The 23,282-nt window shown below is 44.1% G+C and overlaps 1 protein-coding gene across 23 annotated transcripts in view; it reads right to left on the bottom strand.

Annotated features, from left to right (window-relative positions):
- The window catches only part of NRXN1 (neurexin 1), a 1,235,746-nt gene that overhangs the window by 437,077 nt on the left and 775,387 nt on the right, over positions 1 to 23,282 (bottom strand). For 4 of the 23 annotated variants that reach the window (XM_064277109.1, XM_064277110.1, XM_064277111.1 and 1 more), the window contains exon 1: positions 14,897 to 15,143. The exons of the other annotated variants lie outside the window; for them this stretch is intronic. In XM_064277109.1, coding sequence (XP_064133179.1) covers positions 14,897 to 15,143 — 247 coding nt within the window. Of the gene's footprint in view, positions 1 to 14,896; positions 15,144 to 23,282 lie in introns of those variants that run through there. 23 annotated transcript variants of the gene reach the window in all.

The following is a 23,282-nucleotide window of genomic DNA, read 5'->3' as shown; positions in this document are numbered from 1 at the left end:
TAACCTAAATATCTGCATACCGTGAACGAGGGGGCTGAATGAATGAAATTGTGCAAAAACAGGAAGCCAGCTTCCAACAGGGCCTGCCTTTCCAGTTCGTTTCTCTCTCAGCGGATGCGGGACTTTTAATACTGAGGGTATTGGGGCATCCTCAAGGGAAGAATGGAGTACTGACCTTCTCCTGGGTTTGGTTTTGTGTGTGTGTATGTGTCTGTATGCGTATCCGCCCATCACTGAAGAATGTGCTCCTCGCCGGTATTGTCCAGCCAGCCTCTAGAGAGCACAGCAGTGTGTTTTCCGACAGAACTGGGAATCAGGCCTCTTTTACGCTATCTTTCCCCAAGGCAGAAGGCATATTAGGTTGTCAGATTGGTCTCATGTCTAAGCTAAACACACACGCACACGCACACACACACTCACACACACAGCGTCATTCAGTGGTCAAACCCAACTGTCTGGGATTACTAAGAAAAATGGAATTAGCGATCATTGCATTGTTTTAAAAAATTAAAATGCATAAAGTAGCAAGTGGAGGGGAGATGGCAATGTGTTTTCCGTTCACGCTGTCTGCTCCTATAAAAATGTGCTCCTCACTGCTCACCACTACCCAGCTTTCCCAGTTCCACTGAAAGCCCACCTCCTTCCGGAAACTTTGGCTGACTCCCTTGCCATACATTTGTTCTCTGGTTTCTAACACAGTGCAGTGGTGCCAAGGAGGGTTATTTGGGGGCCCCAGTTCCTGAATGGCAGGCACTCCACCTGAAGAGTCCTCAGATGCTCTAAAAGACTAAGGAAAAGTCACAGGAATACGGATGGAATGTAAGCATCCTTGAGATGAGACCTATTCTCCCACTCAGGCCCCCGGTGGAGGCAGGCACTCCTTCCTCCTTGAACATTCTTGGCCATTTTCTCTCATCTAGAAAATCCTTTTCATTTTAAGGTATGTAGGGGAAACTTAAAAAGCGGCATGGTTTCATAGATTGAACGGATTGCTGGCACTCACGGACTATAAGTAAGCCCTGGGGTAGGGGCAATAGAGACAAGAACTTTAATCATATCTGCTGCTTGTCTTAAACACGTCTTGCGTTGATTGAATTACTCTGATCTTAACTCCTAACTGTTGATATTATCTCAAAGGGCTTCTTCACACTTTTGGGACTGGAAGTGATGGGTCACTTTGTGAAGTGACTCTCTCAAAATATTTCTTATCCCAGGCAATCACAGTGTTGAAATAAACTTATTTCAAACTGGCATGAAATTTGGCTAACTGCACAGCCCAACTGTTCTGTTTTTTTTTTTTTTTAAGCAATTGGCTAGCTAATTTTCTAATAGCTATTAAATTATAGTTGCTGGACATTTTCATTTGATTTAGTATCTAAAATGCATATGTTCTATTTAAATGCTAGGCTCTTAGCATTTGGCTATGGCACAGGCATCAAAATGGCCATAGTAAAAGAAGTGACTTCAGCAGTTCAGGGTCTAGACAAACTGTTTCCCTTAACTGAAATCTCTTTCAGCTGTAACACTGCCAGGTAAAGATGGCTTTGTGTTTGCTGACATTTTTCAAGGCTGATTTTCAGCAAAAATGGTGGAACATTTTCCTAAAATTCTCCTTATCTCTACCTTCTCCTCCACCACCCTTTTTTTTTTATGCTAGCCAAAGGGTCGGCAATTCAAATCCACCAGGCGCTCCTTGGAAACTCTATGGGGCAGTTCTACTCTGACTTGATGGCACTGGGTTGTTGGTATGCTAAATTCGGAAACCCCGGTGGCATAGCAGTTAAGAGTTCGCCTGTTAACCAAAACGTCAGCAGTTCGAATCCACCAGCCGCTCCTTGGAAACCCTATGGGGCAGTTCTATTCTGTCCTATAGGGCACTATGAGTTGGAATCGACTTGACAGCAACAGGTTTTATGCTCAATTCCAAAGGAAAAAAAGAATCCAACACTAAGCAATACCCTTGCCAGATCAGCCCTGCTGCGGGGTTCCTGGTTTAACTCCCACATGGACAGAGAACATAAAAATTGTTGGCTTTATACATAACATCCTCTTGTCAACATCTGTGTCATCCTCTGTTAGATGACTCAGGCTCCGGGAAATGATCTCTATTTCAAATCCTTGTCTTTACTTAAGGAATCTACCAAATCGATCTAGAATGGTAAGACTGAAGTCTGTTTGAAGAGACTCTGAGGATGGCCTTTCTTATAAGGAACCTCAGCCCTTCCGGGCTTGGGTCCTTAAGGGTGTCCAGAAAAGAGATGACACACTGCTGGAGAGCGTTCATCTGTCACTGGACAAGCATCTGTGATACATTAGGTCCTGAGCCAGAAGCTCACATAAATTCTCTAACCTTCACAACAACCCTGCAAAGTACATATGGTAGGCTCCATTTTAATCTCGAGGAAGGGCAGGCTCAGAGAGGCTTAGAAACTTGCCCAAGGGCAGTCAGTAAGTGGCTACGATGGGATCACTGAGCGTGATCTTTTATTTCTGTAGGAAATTCTCTGCATTCCTGGAGTGTTACTACAAGGGGAATATATGGAATGTCAGTAAAGATAGAGTAATGAATGTTGTGGTGCTGAATTGGAGAAACAAAAGAATAAGACAAAATGTAGTTAAGATACTCAAACTTCAAAACATTTACAATCCCCAATTTTTTTTTTTCTGAAGGATGTCCAATTTATCATCTAATTTCAAAACCTATTAGAAATGAGTAGTCATTTTTACTATGTACCGTCAGGTCAATTCTAACTCATAGCAGCCCAGTGTGACAGAGTAGAACATCCCTACCAGAACCACTGGGTGGATTTGAACTTCCAACATTTTGGTCAGCAGCAAAGTGCTTAACCATTGCGCCACCAGGGCTCCTTAGAAATGAATGGTAGAAATGCTTAAATTCTTTTTGTAATCACAAAAGCATGCACATATAACCAAGAGAATTTTTTATTTAAACAAAAAGTCTTCAAGGCTTCATAATTAAGAAAACATAACTAAAATTTGGATAAATACTCAAAGTAGTTTATTAATTTTCAACTGCTTCTTGATATCCTGCCTTCAGAACTATTTAAAATTATTTAACCATTTACAGAAGGATCTCTTTCATCTCATGAGAATATAATCACATAATCAGGCTCAATGCAACTGTGCCCTTTTAATTGTAAATTATGTCTGCTCTTGCAAATTAGTCTATTATCACAGCAGATCTATCAGTTTGGTGGGGAAATGTATCTGCCAACCAGAACGCAAGTAGTTAATAAACATCTTAAATCAATCACTCTTTTTCTCACGATGTGGAGGTGGATACCAAGATTAATAAATCCAGTAAAACAAATAAAATGAAGAGAAAGATGAAACAGGGACAGGGAGGCCTCTTAACGCCCTGTGTAGTTATGAAGCACAATGCCTAAAACCTGAAAACAAATTGGAAGATAAGAATGAGGTATCAAACCTGTAGCAAAATGACTGGTTGAAAATTAAACAACGTAAATGCAGATAGGCACCCTCTGTTGGCCCCCTGTGGGCTACTGGTGACAGAAACTGAAGGAGAAACAAAAACCCCCAGGCAGGATAAATTAAGTTTGTTTGGCGGCATGATATAGGGTTAAGAGCTTGGACTTTGGAGTAAGCCTTCTTGGGTTCCAATCCAGGTCCCACAACTGTAGTTCTTTGGTAACCTTGTGAATTCCTTAACCCTGCTGAGGCTCTATAGCCATACCTATAAAGTGGGAGCTCGGTAATACCTACTTCACAGAGTTGTGAGGATTAAATTACTTGATATTTTGTTAAGAGTTTTAATAACGAAAACTCAACTCATTGCCATCGAGTCGGTTCCAATTCAGTGACCCCCCTATGACAGAGTAGAACCGCCCCATGGGGTTTCCAAGGATCCAATGTTGGATTTGAACTGCCGACCTTTTGGCTAGCAGCCAAGCTCTTAACCAATGTGCCACCAGGGCTCTGAGAGCTTTAATAGTACCTGACATGTAATAAGAACTAAGCGATTGTCCAGTGAGGAAATGATGGAACTGACTATATACTGCCACTTTACACAGCCTTAGTTCTTTCTTTGTAGAGCCTTTTTACTGGAGAGATTTCAGATAGTGAAATACCACTGTAATATCTAACTCACTTCCTTGCTATAAGCCAAGAATTAATTTCTTCAGCAACAATATTTCAAATTTTAATTTATTTTATTAAAAAGCAAAAGCAAAGCTTTACATTTAAAAACAAGATCACTGAAGCAAAAGTCCTATTACTGCCAAGTAAAAACAGGCTGTTCTATATTTCAGACATTACACAGGCACCCCAGCAATCAATACCTTGTGTACATACTAAAACACAGGGCTTTTTGTATAAAAAAAATGTTTATCAGAAAGCCATGAACAGAATTCCACTTTTGATTACTGTATGGTAAGTTGTCCATAAACTGAAAAACCAACACTAAACCTGTTGCTGTCGAGTTGATTCCGACTCATAGCGACCCTACAGGACAGAGCAGAACTGCCCCATGGAGTTTGCAAGGAGCCCCTGGTGGATTCGAACTACCTACCTTCTAGTTAGCAGTTGTAGTAAAGCAAGATCAAAAATTGTATGTCTCACTTGGGCCAAGTCCCAAGGCAAAGAATGACTGGGGAAACCAAATACATTATTTGCATCTTTAACAGCATGTCCAATTAACCACTTTGCTGACAGAGATTAATTTGTTATTCCTCTTATTCCAGCATATGTTAACGTTTTGACAGTAGACATGAAAAATGACTGAAACAGCACATTGCAATTTTGAAAATGGTAAGTGTAGACTTCAAGGAAATGCCGCTTCGGGTGTTGAGGAAAAGTTGCATAAACTTCAAGGTGTAATCTAGAAACTGAAGAATTTGGAATGACTTTCGAGGCATAGGGAGTCTTTGAGCGACTCAAGCAGTTAGGCACTCAGTTATTAATTGAAAGGATGTCAGTTCCAATCCACCCAGAGGCACCTCGGAAGAAAGGCCTGGGGGTCTACTGCTGAAAGATCACAGCCACTGAAAACCCCGTGGAGCACACTGCTACTCTGACACGGGTGAGGTCTCCAGGAATCAGAACCGACTGGAAGGCAACGGGTTATGAAGGCATAAATGGTCCAGTATGAGACACTTTTCAGAAATCAACACAAAATATACGGGAATTAAGCTACTTAATAATGTCCTCCAAACAAACAGTTGGAGTGCAGTTTTTGGGCAAAAATTCCCAGAAATATTTAAATGAGTCATGTCCCAGCGTTATTCCTCTACACTCAATTGTAACATGCTTGGTATTGAAAAGGATAAGTTTACATAAAATGACATAGAATAAAGCATCTATCAGATTAACCATGAAAAAATATACAGATATACATTTTTTTTAAGGATTAGAAAGGGATGTGCCATCAGAAAAACTACACACTTCTTTAAAATGTGCTGTCGTGTGCCCGAATAAAAGTGCTAACTGGCAAGTTTGAGAGTATTAGGACCCTGGGTTGCCACATTTGCCCTGACTTGACTTTTCAGGTAAGCATCAGGGTCACTCATACTGGTGGGCTTTAATACTGTGTAACTATCCACACTTTAGATAATTTGATCTTAAAGTAGAATTAGGGAGTTAAGAGTCAAAGTCATCTCCGTTTTAAGAAGCATCAACAATACATTGCTTTAAAAAAAAAATTAGCAACTCTCAATTCTGTAAATCATCGGGAAAATAAGTCATGACGACCAGATGGTAACTAATAGCCAAGACAGACTCAACCACATAAATAATTACATGTCCTTAATGTTAGTCCAATGGCAACCCAGATAATCAAAACAACCAGGCAGGCACAAGTGATGTCCAGATGAGTGAATGTCACTGCTTGTATTTAACCACATGTTAAAAATTACTCCCTTACTGTTTACTTCAAAGTTTTGTTTCTTTCTAGCTGCTAATTTTCTTTTTTTTTTTAATTTACGTTTTATGTACATTTATATATATATGGAAACCCTGGTGGCATAGTGGTTAAGAGCTATGGCTGCTAGCCAAAGGGTCGGCAGTTTGAATCCACCTGGTGCTCCTTGGAAACCCTATGGGGCAGTTCTTCTCTGTCCTGTAGGGTAGCTATGAGTCAGAATCGACTCGACAGCAACTGGTTTCAGTTTTTAAGGTGCATATGTAAAAATTGTTAAAATGGTAAATGTTTCATTAAATACATACATATATACATACACATACACACATATATATACACACACCTGTTGCCGTCGAGTCGATTCTGACTAATAACGACCCTACAGGACAGAAAAAACTGCCCCATAGGGTTTCCAAGGAGTGCCAGGTGGATTTGAACTGCTGACCTTTTTGGTTACAGCCGAGGTCTTAACCACTGCACCATCAGGGCTTCATGTACATCTTAGTGACATTAATTATACCTACATGTTCTGCAACCATCGCCAGTATACATTTCCAAAATTTTTCTCTAGTTGCTAAGCTTCATAGATACATCCTAATACTTTCACCAATTTTAGTTATTTGAAAGAAAAAAAATCACCAAATATACGCAAGAATATATAGTAAATTCTATAACCTTGCTAAAAAAAAATATATATATATATATATATATATATAGGTTACATTATGTAATCCATTTGAAGTGTGGATCCCATAGACAAAAAGGATCCAATATTTTGAATTTCACAATAAAAGTTGCTACAAGACTCATAGCAGCTCCACGTAAAACTTTCTATGTATACAACCAAGAACCTTGAAAAACCCTTGAAAGACCCCTTTCTACACTGTTCCCAGTTCCAATTCCCAAATCCCACACAACCAAGAGACTGCGTTCTCCTTTTTTGTCTGTATACTTGATGATTTAAAGGGAGTTTGTCAAGGAATCAGTATCTTTTAGTCACAAAGTATTTTTTTATTATTGTAATTATCCAATCAATAACATTCTCTATCATTGCCTGTGTATAGTCCTTCAAGAGGAATCAGGGGAAAAAAAAATTCCTCTTATTAACCCATCTCTACAATATTACTTATATTAGCTAAAATTCCTTCCATTGGAACGGAGAAATAAATTTCACATCCATATTCCCTTGAAATTGTTAATAACTATATGAGTTTGCTAATCTTTCTTTGGCTTATTATATTCTTATTGAAGAAACAGCTTTTTGAGAATAGAATCGAAAAAGTGAAAACACTGGGACAAGAAACTAGGTCTACTTAACTCAAATGCAGCGTTCTTTCCAAAACTCTGCCTCTTATCATATCATAGTAGAAAAAACAGAACACTGAAGCTACTCGTTAATTATGTGACCCTGGCAGAATCACCACCTCTCTAAATCTAATCCCTTGTCAGCAAAATGGTGATCATAAGCCCTGCCAGGATTGTAATAGTGATTAAATGAGACATGTTACATTGGGGCACTGTGGAAATACATACTTAAAATATAGCTGTTTTCACTAAGTTCTGTCAGAAGCTTGAAGACATGCATTCTTATGTGATCGACACTGAAAAATCTTGCAATTAGTGAGAGTCTAGAATATTTGAAAAGGCTAATACCAAGGTCTGTGTGGAGGGCCAATCTACACCGTATGTAGACCAGAAAGGGCTGGGCAAAAAGACCGAGTAAAGAAAGAGGAAACACCATGGTGCCTTTCTAAAACACAGTCCTTGGGGCTTCAGTTGAGGAACAAGTACTAGGCAAGATGGCCTGTAAGCCTGATCCCACAAGCCATGGTTCCTGAGCACCTAACTTCCATTGCCACTGAGTCCAACCTTACTCACAGAGACCCTATAGGACAGAGTAGAACTGCCTCACAGGACTTCCAAGGCCATAAAGCTTTAAGGAAGCAGACAGCCCTGTCTTTCTTCCACGGAGCATCTGGTGAGTTCCAATCACCAGCCTATCAGTTAGCAGCTGAGTGCTTAACCACTGCACCAGCAGGGCTCCTGTGCACCTAACTAAGCCACTTCGAATAAAAATAACGCTGAGGACACCCAGATGGCTGAGGGACTTAAAAGCAATCTTGCAAATTATCATCACAGTACAAAAAAAACCAAAGTTTTGTGTGTGTTTTTTTTTTTTTTGTACTGTATGCTTAGGATCAACAAGACAGAAAAGACAACAGGAGCATGAGGGTTTTAAAAGATTCTTCTTACCAAACGAGGATCTCTTAAAATCTTCATGCTTTTGGAGGCGCAGCAGTTAAGAGCTTGGCTGCTAACCAAAAGGTCAGCAGTTCGAATTCACCAGCCGCTGTTTGGAAACCCTGTGGGGCAGTTCCACTCTGTCCCCTAAGGTCACTATGAGTGGAAATCAACTCAACAGCAGTGGGTTTAGTTTATTTATTTATTTTGGTTGTTACCAAAGGAACCTTAGAACTCAAAGCTGGAAATGACGTTCGAAGTTTTCTAGTTCAGTTAAAAATAAATAAATAAAAATGAAACACAAACACCAAGAGTACGAATGACAAAATTTTTTAAAAAGCCATGTTCAGTATTATGACCGGGATTGTTAAACCCACCACCCAGTGCCGTCGAGTCGATTCTGACTCACAGTGACCCTATAGGACGGAGTAGAACTGCCCCATAGAGTTTCCAAGGAGTGCCTGGTGGATTTGAACTGCTGACCCTTTAGTTAGCAGTGGTAGCACTTAACCACTACCACTAAGCCACCAGGGTTTCCCCGGGATTGTTAACAATTCAAAAAGCTAAGAGTGCATTTCTTTAAAGGGAAACACACAAGCTAGTGTGGATGAGTTGACTACAGCAATGCGCAACAGCAGAGTAAAAGCCACTTGCCATCCAGTCTATTCTGACTCATTGCAGCCCCATGTATTTCAGAGTAGAACTGCTCCATTGGGTTTTCAATGGCTGATTTTTTGGAAGGAGGTTGCCAGGCCTTTCTTTCAAGGCACCTCTGGGTGGTTTCACACCACCAACTTTTTGGTTAGTTAACTGTTTGCACCCCTCTCCCCCCTCCCAGGGAACTCAAAGAGCATTGTAAGAATGGTTTTCCCTACATGAACAAGTTTGGTTGTTCTATTTTCTTCATAAAGACTGATCCTCTAATCCAGTTAACCACCCCCAAGAACTACCTTTGATTATACAGGATCCAGGTAAAGGATGGACGAATTGGTGTGCAGCCCTCCCCCAGCCACTGAAACATTAGCATCATCCAAGAATTTTCTAACTGAGAAGAAGAGTTGGAAAATGCAGGTTCCACTTCCAGCTCTGTTATTAATTTGCTATGACCTCATAAGTCCAGTTCACATAAATTATTTAGATCTCTATTTTCACATCTATAAAGCGAGAGGGAGCTACTCCTCAAACTTTAAAGCTAGAAGAGAAATGTTGTTTCAAGCAGTAACTGAACTCCAGAATGTTACAGTTAGTAACTGGCTGCATCTGGGCTAGAACTCAGGTCTCCTGATTTCAAGGTCTATGTTGTGTCCACTACACCTGGCTTCTCTCTAAAATTCCTTCTGATTTTTTTTTTTTATACAAATGTTTATTGGGGGCCTGTTAGTCTAGGCCCTTTTCAAACCATTGTCTCAGTTACTCTTTGCTGAGATGTAATTTCTTTTATTTTCCTTTAATACATTGAAAATACATTCTTACTGAGGATAAGTAGCTTAGTAAGTTTACACAATGTTAGCAAATGGCAGGGGCTAACTTTCCGCAAAGACATGTTTCTAGAGAACTATCTTCACCAAACCAAACTGCCTCAATTATTTCTACATTAGCGTGAATTTCAATCAATAAATCTCCTGTCTTAAATACACTTGCAAAGCAAGCCTTGTCTTTATTTAAGAAATAGAAGTCTTTATATTTTGTTAGAAGAAATATACGCAGCAACATGGCGGAAAGCAACTGTATGAGGAGCTCTTCCTAGAACACATGTCAAAGGACAATAAAGTCAAACAAAACCCTTTGCCATTGAGTCAATTCCGACTCATAGCGACCCTATAGGACAGAGCAGAACTGCCCCATAGGGTTTCCAAGGAGCACCTGGTAGATTCGAACTGCTGACCTTTGAGTTAGTAGCCAAGCTCTTAACCACTGTACCACCAGGACTCCTAAAGGACAATATAAAGTGAATACAGATAGAACTCACTGTTTGGAGGTTTGTATCAATCATTTCATGATGAGTGCCAGAGGACTGCTACATATTCACCAACTTTGTTTTATGCATTCATGCTCAGAGGCTACCAGCTTCTAAAGAGCGAGTTCTGATTGTTTGTTTAAGGATTAACTCTCTCTAATAATAGCTTGAATTTTTAGAACTAACTTATAAACTTCTTGATGGGTTGTGCCTTGGATATCTTGACTTCTCCTCCTTCACCTCTACTCCCACTGTCCTCTGACCATCTATAGTATCTGGTGCATAAACTCAAGAACATGCATACAGTAGGCGTTTAATACATATTCACTGAAGGTAAGAATGGACACCTAAGGATGCTCTAAAGTTTAGGGCAATAGAAATTACCTAGAGTGCTATACTTATTTAGACCCTAGTTGATTTAAAAATCCTCCCAGAAATATGAGCTGGGTATCTTATGCAAAACAGCATTTACGTGGAGCAAATATTTGTCCGAGAAGCCAAAGTAAGAAAGAGGTGCTCAGTAGGTATGTCACTTTTGCCAGAACAGTCATAGCTGAAAATGTTCTGGGTCACACATATGAATTCATCACCAGAAAAGCTAAATTTTTGTTCAACACAGTGAAATATCGTTGTGAAAGATTTTGCTAACTCTCTTGGCTGCTAAACAAAAGACCAACCTCCTGCTTCCTAGAAAAACAACAGAACAACAAATACTTCTTTGGTAGAATCAATGAAGTGTTCTGTGGGACACCAGTGAGGTGCCATCAACCTTTCTTACCCTATTTATTATCATTAACACATGCTGGAAGCAAAACGCTAAGCCAGGCTCTCTGTAATGATTTCCACTCCAAGGGATCAACCATTAAACCACATCGAGGACTCTCTCAATTTGAAAAATCTCTGGGCTCATGGAACTTCTCTGGACTATGGGCCATGAAGCCGTCCTTCTACGCAATTCCTCTTTAACCCTGAGAAAAAGTTTGGTGTTGTTTTCTGGTCCGTTTATGCCTCAGTATCCCTACATGGAGAATGTGATTCAAAAACCTTCCACAACCCACCAGTCTTCTTAGAAGTTAAGTAAGTGTACTGAAAGCGCTCTTTGCCTGGGAAAGAGCAATGCTATCAATTCCAGATACAATTATTAGCCTATAAAACACTGTTGGGCTACTTCAATTACAAACCACACTTTTAAAATCTGTTAGCATTCCCTTCTGGGAAAGCCCTTTTGCCCTTTAATAGTATAAGCTAATCATGGCAGTATAATTTCCGGAGCTCATATTTGTGAGAAAAGAACAGCTGGCACTGGTGAGCTCAGTTCTCTGATGGCTTTCTCCTTCCACTCTCTCCTGAAATTATCGAGGGGCTCTGAGCTAATTTTGCAAAGTCTGCACAGGTACTAAGGAAAGCTGGGCACCTGAGCGTTGCCCTGACATCATCCTATACTGACCCCATAAGCACACTGCCAGACAAGCGCTGGCTGAGCACACTGGTCTATTGCGGACTTCTTGCTGGCTTTAAGTAGCATTCTTAATTACAACTGGGCTTGCTTTTTATCACTTACAGTCACACATTCATCGGTTTATTTAACTCGGAAAAATATTTTTTTTCCCTACGGAGGTATTGTCATCATTGATATTTTTCAGTGCAAGCAAAGTAAAACGAGGCCCTGCCGAGGTCTTCAGTCTGCTTCTCATAGGCATAAGATAAAATCTCATCATCACCAGCTCTGCAACTGGGTCAGCCTGCACAAAGATGCTCAGGGTAGCCACGAGCGCTTTCTGCACCCTGCACACCTTGTAAGTGACACCTCATAACAGTGCAAATGAAGCGTGGCATGGTGAGAAAATGAAGAAGAATGAACCTGGAGAGTCAACCCAGCAGGTTTCAAAACATGGGAGATTCTACTTTATTCCCTAACATGTACCACACATGATTTTTCTTTGACAGATGCCAGCATATACATGCATTCCCTATTAGGAGACCAACAACGCCTTACGAGTCCCAGAAATTCTAATATCACCAGACAGGCTCCTTCATTTGTTCACCTATGTGTACATATTTGCCAGAGACTCAAATTTTGAACTAAAATCTCATTTTCACCGGCATAAATGTTCAGCTTAGGGACATTTCATATCGTTTAGGAATTTATTATGTGGGCATCCACCTTCGTGTATCCCCTTAATCCTCACCTGTAAGGCTCAAAGATTATTTCCTTGTGGGTCCTTTGTCTAATTAGTTAAATGTCCAGGGAGTTTATTGACCCAACAGACTCAACATCCCCTCTTTCTTATTAGTTTCCTCTGAAGCTATCACCCTGCCTCTCCCAGCTTTCAGCCCCCCTGTATCCCCCCCACCCTCAGAGGCTTATTTCATCCTTAATGTCCCTTGATTGCTCTCTGTCCAGAGTTAATCTCCTCTTCTTTTCCAGGCAGGCAAGCGATGAAGTATGAAAAACTCACACATGCCCAGCTTCTTTTTTGGAGGGGAGTTGGCTACTGATAGGTTATTTCTCTGATTACAAACAACAACAACAAAGAATCAGCAAGGGCAAGAGCCAAAAAGGTAGGGGTGTGTGTGTGTGGTGTGTGTGTGTGTGTGTGTGAGGTGAGGAGGGTGAGGGGGGTTTGAAAACAAATACGACCATACAATAGAACCTTAGAAAGAAAGAGAAAGTTCTCGGACCCAAAAGAATAATGCTAACCGCTGTTCACACACAAATTTCTCCATTCTACCATTTGTTCTCTTTTTCAATGATAGCTGTTCCTGACTTTTCATTCACAGAGAAAAATCATGGTATTCTAGAAGCAAATAAACGTTTGTGACGACCAGTAGAGGGCGCCTGACTGGGGCAGAAGCTGCCGTGGTAAAGGGGGAAGGAGCACCCATCTCAGCGGCAGGGACCCCTTGGTGTTCTCTCCCCAAATCCCCGGGCGCTCTCCCCATTCAGATGCCTATCCTCCTGAGGAGAGGTAGAGCCTTCGAAAAGGAGAAGTTAATATGTATATGAGATTATCAGCCAAGTGCTTGTCACTGGTACAATTAAGCGCCCCCACCCCCTCACATACCCCCATCTGGCTCACTACACCCACCCACTCTCTGTCTGCCCCTCCCGCCCCTGGCTTGCCTTCCTCCCACGGGGCGTCCATAATTCTGCACAAAGGCAAGGCGGTGGGTGAGAACTGCGCCCAGTTGAAGGGGGCAGCAAGCTCCTACATTAAAGGGGCCGGTGACAAGAGCAACGGAAACTCCTACAGTTTCAGACAAATCTACCCCGCTTTTATTTGTAGCTAAAATGCCCTGACCTGAGGCATCACTCCTGTCTCCAGCCCAGTCACTCTTAAATGGAGAAAATCCCAGAGGGGAAGGGGGAAGGGAAGAAGGGGACCGATTCCTAGGACCCACAGTAAGGTGTTTCTCTATTCCACTCCTGGAGGCTCTGGTCTCTCTTCAGGTAGCTTCTCCTGTCTAACTGGAACTGTTTCTAGGGTAAAACGCCTGTCCCTGGGGAAGGGAGCAGTCGAGGTAATTACACAGGGAGGGGGGGCAAAGGATCCAGCTCAGAATGGAGCCTGAAAGAGGAAGACTCCCCTCCCCAAAGCAAAGGGGGCAAAAGGGGCATTAGAAAGAGTGTCCACAACTTTCACTCTGTTTTCTAAAGGAATGAATTGTATGCTGGGAAAAAAGAAGGACTGGGAGTGGGGAAAGACTCACCAAAACAGCTGGATGTTTTATGTGTTGGCTATTCAGGGCATCTGAACAGGCTTTTTTTCTGAAGATGAGAGGAACCTGGCCTCACATTGCTGGCCACTCTTCAGAAGAAACCAGCCAGTCCAAAAACCTGCAGGCTTTTTTCTGTGCCCTATTCTTTTTATTCTTTACAAAGGAAGCCAAGGTGAGCAAAATTGCTTCCCTGTACTCTAATTCCTCTTCCTCCAGGGAGACCTTCTGGCTTTGAGGAGACAGCATTGACCCACCTGACTAAACTCTGAGGGAGGAGAAGAAAGACCTCTTATTCCAGCAACCTTTGAACAGGATCCACAGGACGGGGTCTTGGGTAGCCAAGCCTCCCTCTGCTTCATTTAGAAAATAAATCGGCTCAATCCCACGGAAAAGAAATGTATGTATGTGAATGGGTGGAAGAAGGAAGGGATGGAGGAGCACTGGTGTCCAGAGGTCCCCTCCTGCTTGGTAGGGGCTGGCCTGCATTGGAGACTGTGCGTGGGTTACCCTCCTATCTTTTCCAACTAAGGGAAGAGGTGGAGGCAGAAGGAATTCGCCTCCTGTTGAGGGAGTCCCGGGACTGCTTCGGGGCCACTGCGGTCTGGGTGCACTTTGGAGGAATGTGCCTTCTAGCGTCTCTCCCTCCCCCAGGCCGAGGAAGACCGGCAGGAGGTGGGGCAGCGCACACGCCACAGACAAAAGGTTCTGCAGAGCCCTCCTCTCTCCGGCGCTGGGGTCTCTCCACTAAGCGCGGCGCCCCATCCGGCCGCCAAGTGACCTTCGGGCGAGTAACGCCCCCGCTCGGCCTGGGCTGATCCTTTAATAAGTGCCCACGTCTCTCTCCCCGCACCTCGACAAGGAACGCCCCTCCCACCCCTCACCACAAACACCAGAAACGCCTTTCCCCCATCCCCTTTCTATTGTCTTCAAAGAGATAAGTGGCTCCCACCAAACACACCCGAGTGCACCTCCCTTTTCGCGAGCCACCCTTTCTCCAAGCCTCGGGGGGCGAGAAGCCAGCGCAGGGTTGCCAGAGGGGGAGTGAGGGGGTAGCCCGCGAGAACTTGGCACCGCAGACCCACCGTGTCCGCCTCGCAAGGATGCCGGTGACCTGTAGATTGCAATAGGCACTGAATGATGCTTGCTGCTGCCATGGAAATGGTGGATGTGGTGCGCTCCCAAACTGGACGCCCCCCACGCCACTCCTAGGAGGCCGCTGAGGGTCAGCGGGACTATCCAGAGCAGGGCCAGGCGCCCCCCTGCGCCGCCGCCGCCGCCGCCCCCGGGCGAGCCCAGCTCGGCGCCGCACCGAAGCATCCTCGGGTACATGGCGGGGCGCCCGCCGAGGGGCCGCCGCCGCGGGAGGCAAAGTTTGGGGCGCGGGGAGGGGAGCGGGCGCGGGAGGGGAGCGGGCGGCGCGGGCTGGTCTGCGGGGCCGGCCGCCTCACCGCGCCAGGGCACCCATCCTCTCCCTCCTTCGGACAGTCTTCTCGGGGTCCGGGAGTCCGCCGTGCCTTGCACCCCAAACAATCCGAAACATAGCCGAGGCGAATGCAGCTGGCTGGGGGCTTGTCCGGCCAGGCAGTCCCCGGGAAGAGCAGGCGCGGAGCTTGCGGCTGCTCCCAGATTTCCAGGGCTCCAGGTTCTCCAGAGATACTCCCAAAGAGTTTCGGGCGAGAGCGCGTGCCAGGGGGTGGGGAGCCGGGAAATTGTTTAAAGCTCCTCCCGGAGGGTCCTCACTTCTACATGACAGCCGTCCACCGCGCATCCACTAGGTAAATCCATTTAGCATTGTGCGTGGGGACGCGGGAGGCCACTTCGCCGGCCCGACTTCCTTTCAAGGGAGCAGCAGACCCCACGGAATCGCGGCGCCCCTTCCCTCCAGGCCGCCCCGGCCGGCTCGCCGGCTCGCGCCAGCCTCCCCCGGGCAGCGCGCGAAGCAGCGGCGCGCATCGCCTGCTCCCGAGGCAATCTCCGCGGCCGCCGCCTCCCGACACTCCCGCCCGGCCAGGGGTGCAGAGAGGGAAGAGTACCCCCTTAGGAAGGGCGCGGGGACCGGGCGGGGGAGAGAGAAGCGAGGAAAAGAACAAGCCGATGGAGAAGTGGAGAAAAGGAGGGTTAAAAGAAAAAAAAAAAAAAAAAGGAAAGAAAGAAAAAGAAAAGAAAAACCACACGCGCTGGCGAAGCGAGGGGCTCTATGCAAATCTGCAGTCTCCAAACAGCAAATCACTGAAGCTCGGATGCAATGCAGAGGACGAGCCTATGTAACGAGGGAGGCTGGTCTAGCTTCGCGCAAAAATCGCCCGGCTTTGCCTCTCCCTCACTTTACCCACACATCAAAGGGACACGTGGACAGCGGTGCAGGGAACGCCATAAAAAGCAGCTCTCCCTGCGGTACCAGGTGATCCCTCCGCCTGAATTACAACGGCACCGGGCACCTTTCCCCTACCCCTATGGTTTAGATGTAACCGTGTCTGGAGAGCTCACTTACATCTTAAAAGGGAATGCACTCGGCCCTTTTCATTGGACCAAACTTCTTCTACCAGGTGTTCATACCCCATCTGCTGAATATGACTTGACTCCATCTACTCCAGCATTAGTTCTGATGATCCGTTAATTACATTACTAATGACCAAGAGACCTCGTCCCCACTACAGTAGCATATCTCATAGAAGGCAACAAAAATGCAGGTGACCAAACACACAAGTAGAAGAAGGAAGGAGTGAATTTGGCTGCTGAGGAGGAGACAGAAAGAGGGAGAAATGAGAAAGTAAAGAGGAAGAAAACGGCGGCAAAGAGGAAAAAGCAGAGAACAGAGAAACGGCACGAATCAGTACTTGTACCGCCACCAAACATTTTAGGGACACTTAAGAACCCCAAAGACAAGCTGACCTGTGACGATCTCTTATAAGCCAGGAGTTCTGCCTTTTTCTCATCTTAGCTCATAAGTAAAATAGCATCAGGGAACAAAACTTCTAAGTTTCCTGCCCCCCATAGAGAGAGAACATTTAGATTTTGTTGGTGAAACACCATCTTTGACTCGAAGCTGTGTGTCCTGGGTGACACACCAGCAAAGCCAACACACACTCAAGAGTAGAACTCTAGCTCTGCCAGTGGACTTGGTAAGGAGGTCCACTGTCACTTCACCACAGGCTGGCGGTGAGGGTTTGGGACTGATTGGAACAATGGCCAGATTTCCCAGAGATGGAAAAGCTATGCCATGTCTAGTAGCTGCACTTTCTTTCTCTCTCTTTTTCTCACTCTCTCTCTCTTTCTTTCTCTTTCCTTCCTGCCTTCTTTCCTTCCTTCTCTTTCTTTCCCTCTTTTTTCCTCTTTCTTTCTATTTAAAGGCATACGATCACAACTCTGAATAGGCGCTACTTCTTATTCTCACAGCAACAAAAATAAATTCATATAATGAAAAAAAAAAGTAGTTCTGAGATTGTATTTAAACCAGCTACCCACCCAAGTGGTCAATTAGACTTGTATATTGCTTTCTTGTCCTCTCAAGAGGTCAACCATAGGACTTTGATATAAATACTTCCCACCAAATCTCTAGCAATTGGACATCTCACATTCCTGTTCAAAGTCTATTTGATTGTACTAAAAAAAAAAAATGCACAATTCTTCAGTAGCTCATTAATTGAAACGGTTTAGACACGCTAGAGAAAGTGCTTTTCTCTACTTACACAGCCCGTATCTTCCAACTTCCCACAGCTGCTCAAAGACCAACAGAACACAAAACCAACATCTGGCACTCTGGACTGGTCGTGCCCTTGTCCCCAGGCCGTTTTCTCTTCATTTTCTTACTTTTAAAACACATATTTTAATTCACTAGTAAAGAGTCGCTAGTATTCTTTAAAAAAATAATACCAAGTAGAGCTTCAAACTAAAAAAGAAGAGGAAAAATATCCTCAAAGCACACTTTTGGAACTACCAGTTCGTATCTGAATGTGACATTTTATACAGGTGTCAGCAGAAACAGTGCACTGAAATCAGGAGTCAGAAAACCTGTGTGCGTTCTTGGCTCTGCCATTTACTGGTTATGTCATATTAGTTACTTGGCCTCTTCCTGAGGCTCCGTGGCTTCCTTTATAAAATAGTCATGTTCGTATCTTTCCTAACAGTCCCGTAAGGCAGGAAGGATATAATGCGATATTTAATGTGAGAGTGCTTTAAAATATATCAAGTGGTCCCCACGATTAAGGCATTTTGTCTCTCCTCCCGTAGAGTTCTGACGTCTTCAAGCTGATGCGCCTGCACTACTCAGTGCCTTCCCATCTACAGGAAATGTAGAAAGTTCATTGTTCTCCAGTGCCCTCATATAAGGTGTTAATCTATCCTCGCCTCTGCAATTAGATGCTAGATTACTGAAGAGGACAGGAGAGAAGACCTCATTTGTACGCCCCCTAGTGCCCAATATGTGTGAAGCATAAATTGGTAGCTCAGCTCGTGTTTGTTATTCTCTTGATTACTGGGAAAGGGTGAGGTTGGAACTTTGGAGGGTGATTTGTATAAATGGAAGCCATAGGAATACGGTAAATGTAGAGGATCCTGATGGATCTTCCCAAGAGCATTCAAGAAAGAAGAGCAACCCGCTGCCCCTGGTCTGTTTTACATTGTCGGGGTCTTGGGAGGAAAAGGTAGAGGGCTGGGGAAAGGATAGATCCGAAATCTTAGTTTCACTGGGGTCTCAAGAGCTAAAGAAGAAAATATTTATGGCTGCAACAAAAGAGGAATTGTAGTTGTAGTCCTTCAGGAAGATGTCTAGGGCGCCTTTGCAGTACTTTAGAGGTTCCTGGGGTGAATGGTGAAGTAGCAATGCTGCAGTATTTGTTCTAAATGGTTGGAATCTGCTGAGACAAGGAGCAATGCTCTGTCCAGAGGGTGGAGAGAAGTCTTGTTAGCAAAGGCATACCTATTCTCGATGAAGCAAATGAAACCGTGTTTACTCTTTAATTTATGTTGCTTCAGACTGGTCAGTCCTTGGGTACTTCTGTTATTCAAGGGAAACTGAGGCAGAATCTGACAGATTGTGCTTAGATGAGTGAAGAATTGGCTGGAGGAACCTGGTGCTCAGCTGCCTGTAACTGCTTCTTACACATTTCCGCATAGATGGTGTGATATCCCTGTTTGTGTTGGTCTGTCCCCCAGAATGGTCTGTTGCCTTCCTCGAGAATTCATGCTCCAGCCTCTCGGCCAGAGTTTGGTCAGAAGCTAGAGGTGGCTTCTATAAGCCTTCAGTTATCATCTCCAGCCACCATGTGACATTCTTCATTAGTTTTCATGTGTGTTGAAACTGGTTATCATTGGTAACATTAGTGGCTTGTGAACTGGTGTAAATGAAGATTAGGAAGGTGTTCTCTTTCGTGAAACCATTAGTATTCAATATAAGAGGATTGGTCATTTTTTAAAATCTAAAATGAAATATTTTCTATTTTGTTGGAACAGGATATGTGAATCTAAGGAGTCCTGGTGGCGCAATGGTTAAGCGCTTGGCTGCTAACCAAAAGGTCAGTGGTTTGAAACCAAGAGCAGCTCCTTGGGAGAAAAAACCTGGGCACCAGCTGCTGTCAAGATCACAGCCTAGCCTCAGGGGCAGCTCTGTTCTGTCCTGTAGGTTCCAAAGGAGTCGGGACCGCCTCAGGGGCACACAGCAACATGTGAATCTAACAAGTAGTCTACCCTCACCCTGAGAAATGGTGCCTTAGTAAATGGGGTCCCTGAGTGGTGCAAACAGTTAACACACTCAGCTAGTAACCAAAAGGTTTGATGTTCGAGTCCACCCAGAGGCCCTCAGAAGAAAGGCCTGGCTATCTACTTCTGAAAAATCATCCATTGAAAAGCCTGTGGAGCACACAGTGGCAACTGGTTTCAATAAGGGTGATAAGGCAAGCTGATGCTTACTTGTAGCTTGCACTATTCTGACAGCTTTAAATACGCAGTACAACTTTCAAAAGCCAAAACCTGTGTAAGGCAGAAATACGTCAGGGGAGGAAAATTCAAATGTTTTCCTTTAAAATGAGTGATAGAAAAGTGGTAAGACTGCACCCTGTCAAAGGCGCAAAACTTGCGAGACCCGGAAAAACGAGGAATCCCGTGGAGTCCCTGCTCTCAGGGGTTTCACTGTGTTAACTCATTTAATCATCACAAAATCATAGCGTATGAGTGGTGTAGTGGTTAAAAGCTCGACTGCTAACCAGAAGGTCGGCAGTTTGAATCCATCAGCCGCTGCCTGGAAACTCTATGGGGCAGTTTCACTCTGTCCCACAGGATTGCTATGGGTCAGAATTAACTCAATGGCAGCGGGTTTGGGTTTGTTCGTTTGTTTTAAAGCATCTTAGTTCTCCCGACTCTAAGAGATGGTAAGCTAGATGCTGCTACTGAAATGGTGCCCTACTTGCTTCAGAAAAACCTGTCATGCAAGGCATTTTTGGGGCAACAAAAAGAACCTAGAACTGGAAGGAGCTTCATCAAGCTTCCAGAACAGTCTGTAAGATTTATCGTGCCTATTTAGCAATAAATGTCTGTTTTGGTGGCAGATGTTGACCTGAGTCCTCCACCCACTGTCACCTGTACTTGTGCAAGCTCCTGGAAAAGTGGTTAACACTCACCTGCCTCTATGACAACAGTGGTTACTGAGATTTACCAAAAAGAACCTAATAGCTGTGCATGCTGGATTGTTCTGGGTCCGTTCGCAGTCAATCCCTTCAAAGGAACAGGAAGGCAGTAGCCAGAGTGGGACAAGAGGTTTAAGAAACAGGAGATGGGTTGAAAGCTGAGGGGAGAGAACAAAGAAAATGGAAGGAGAATGAACGGAAGGGGAGTGTATGGAGAAATGGAAAAGGACAGGCCATTTTAGATTCTTCTCTTCATATTCCAAATTCAACCCATTTGTCTCAGGAAACAGAACGGCTGTCAGGCTGTCAGGCAGACACTTGCAACCTTCTCATGTTTTTCTTAAGCTTAACTGGAAATACAGCTCATTATTACACTTTTTAAATAGAAAAGCATATTAAAACCCAGAGGCAGCATTTAAAAATTCAAAATGAGGAGAGGGTCAGTCTGGCACTTTGCTTTTCCCCTGACGTCAGTGTAAGGAAAAGCCAGGGGACCCCACAAACCCTTCTGCCTGCATTTCTAAGTTGAGACGGAGAGGGGGGCAAGAGGGAGAGACTCAGAAAAGGCTGTTGTCCGGGAGAGTTGTAAGGGTAAACTCCTCATCCCTTTACCTTCCTGGGTTACTGAAGTTCCCTCAGGGTATTCTAAGGAGCCCTGGTGGCGTCAGTGCTGGGCTGCCCCCCAGCTGCTCGTCAGGAGAAAGATGTAGCCTTCTTACAGCACTGGGAGATTACTGCACTGGAAACTTTATGGGGCAGTTCTACCCTGTCCTCTAGGGTCTCCATGAGTCAGAATGGACTCAACAGCACACAACAATAACAAGGGTATTCTGACGGGAAAAAATCAGACCAGGAGAGTAAGAGCATTGCAAGAAAAAACAAAAGGTTATGTCGGGCCTAAAAGCATCCCTGATGATTTCATAGTGCAATCCTTTCATTATTCAGAAGATAAACTTGAGGCCCATAGAACTAATAACGTTACAAAAAAAGTAAGGTGCCTTTATGAAGCGTTTACGTATCTGGTAGTGTGCTATTTTCATCTCTCCAGCTAGTATCCAGTCATGGATTTAGACCGGTGAATTCAGACAATTTAGCTATTTATTCCTAGAGCTTCCAAACCGATATAACAAATGAGGGAGAGTAGTAAGGTCTCAGGAGTCCCTACGTGGTGTAAACAGTTAACTCACTCTGCTGCTAAATGGAAGGTTGGAGGTTCACGTCCACCCAGAGATGCCTTGGAAAAAAGTCCAGGCAATCTACTTCTGGGAAATGAGCCACTGAAAACCCGAGGGAGGGAGCACAGTTCTACTCTGAGACACACAGGGTCACCATGAGTGGGAGGCAGCTCGATGACAACTGGTTTTTGGTAGTGGGGGTTCAACAAACTATAGGGTATCCAATTCACGCAAATTAAATTAAAGCCTAGGTGTATTCAATCCAGGTTAGTTGTGTTTATGACTGAAGTATTTTACGATCTCTCTCTTGTCCTACTTAGTAAAAATTTCATTTATGACGCTCTACATAAAACCTGGTGCCCAAGCACCGGAGCAGAGTGATAGAATTTATCGATGACTGCGTCTTCAGGTATGGTGAGCGCTGCTCAGGCACCAACCAACCTTTCAGCCACTGTCATTTCACATTGTTGCAGAGCTGTTTCAGCTACCTTGTGCTGTTGAGCTCCATCCTCGTTAACCATGGATGGAGCTGCCCCGCGCTCCAGTTTCCTCATCTGTAGAATGACTATAGCACTATATGCAATGGAATTGGGACGGTTTCTAGAACACGGCAAACAATAAATGTATTATTACCATTTCTTCATATGCACGTAGCTAGCTGCTAAATATAGATAACCAGCTGTGATGTGGGTTTTCACTGAACCAAATTCTAAACTCTCTCTACTCAGTCTGTAATCAAGTCTTGCCGGCTCCCTAACACTTTCTTAGCTCAGTCCTCGTTTCTCTCTGACTGTGGTTCTCGAGTTTCGTTGTGCAGCGGAATCACAAGGCTAGCTTGTGAAATGACAGGTTGCTGTGCTTCTCATTCCCTTCATCTGGGGTGGGGCCTGATAATGTGCACGATCCAGGGGAGCTACATTTTGAGACCCACTGCTCTACCTGAATGTCAAAACCCTTGACACAGGTTTTATTAACCAACACATGGAGAGCTTTCTCAAGAAGCTCCTTACCAATGACCTCGCCTCCTTTTAGCCGATCCTATAAAACGGAACAGCATATAGTTTACCCTAAGCGTAGATAATAGGGCTGCTCCCAGATCCCTTCTTTAATTAAAGCATTCTGGCCTGATCTCATACCATGTAACTATAAATCCTCCTTACTCTAGTTTTAAAAAAAAAAAAAACTACCTTACTTTCCTTCTCATCTGTAGCTGAGCTCCTCCTTAAGTCAGCATGGCTAGTGGCTAGGGGCAGGAATTTGTCTCCACTAACTTCTGAGCCTTTGGCAGGTTACTGAAACTCAGTTTTCCCATCTGTGAGAGGGGTTAATGTTGTCTCTGCCCCTCCGGGTTGTGATGAGGATTAAATGAGCTAACATATATACAGCACTTAGAATAGTTCCTGGTACATAGGGGATACGTATCCGCTTTCTTTTTTAAAGTTTGGATTGTTCTTTTTTTCTCTTTATGACGGCGAGGAAATAAATCAGAACTGACAGTGCTTACTTCCAGATAAAACCTAACACTGGCCATCCAAATAAAAAAAACCAAATAGTCACCATAAAATAAATATGGCATCTTTTCCAGGTCCTGGTGTATCAGGCCTCCAGTCTGGCCAGCATCAGCTAAAACAAAGGTGAACGCCAGACACTGACAACCTGGGGTCTGTCTGTCT

Source organism: Loxodonta africana, chromosome 26 (assembly GCF_030014295.1).
Source record: "Loxodonta africana isolate mLoxAfr1 chromosome 26, mLoxAfr1.hap2, whole genome shotgun sequence".
Classification (NCBI taxonomy): domain Eukaryota; kingdom Metazoa; phylum Chordata; class Mammalia; order Proboscidea; family Elephantidae; genus Loxodonta; species Loxodonta africana.
This window is presented reverse-complemented; position numbering and strand designations above follow the sequence as displayed.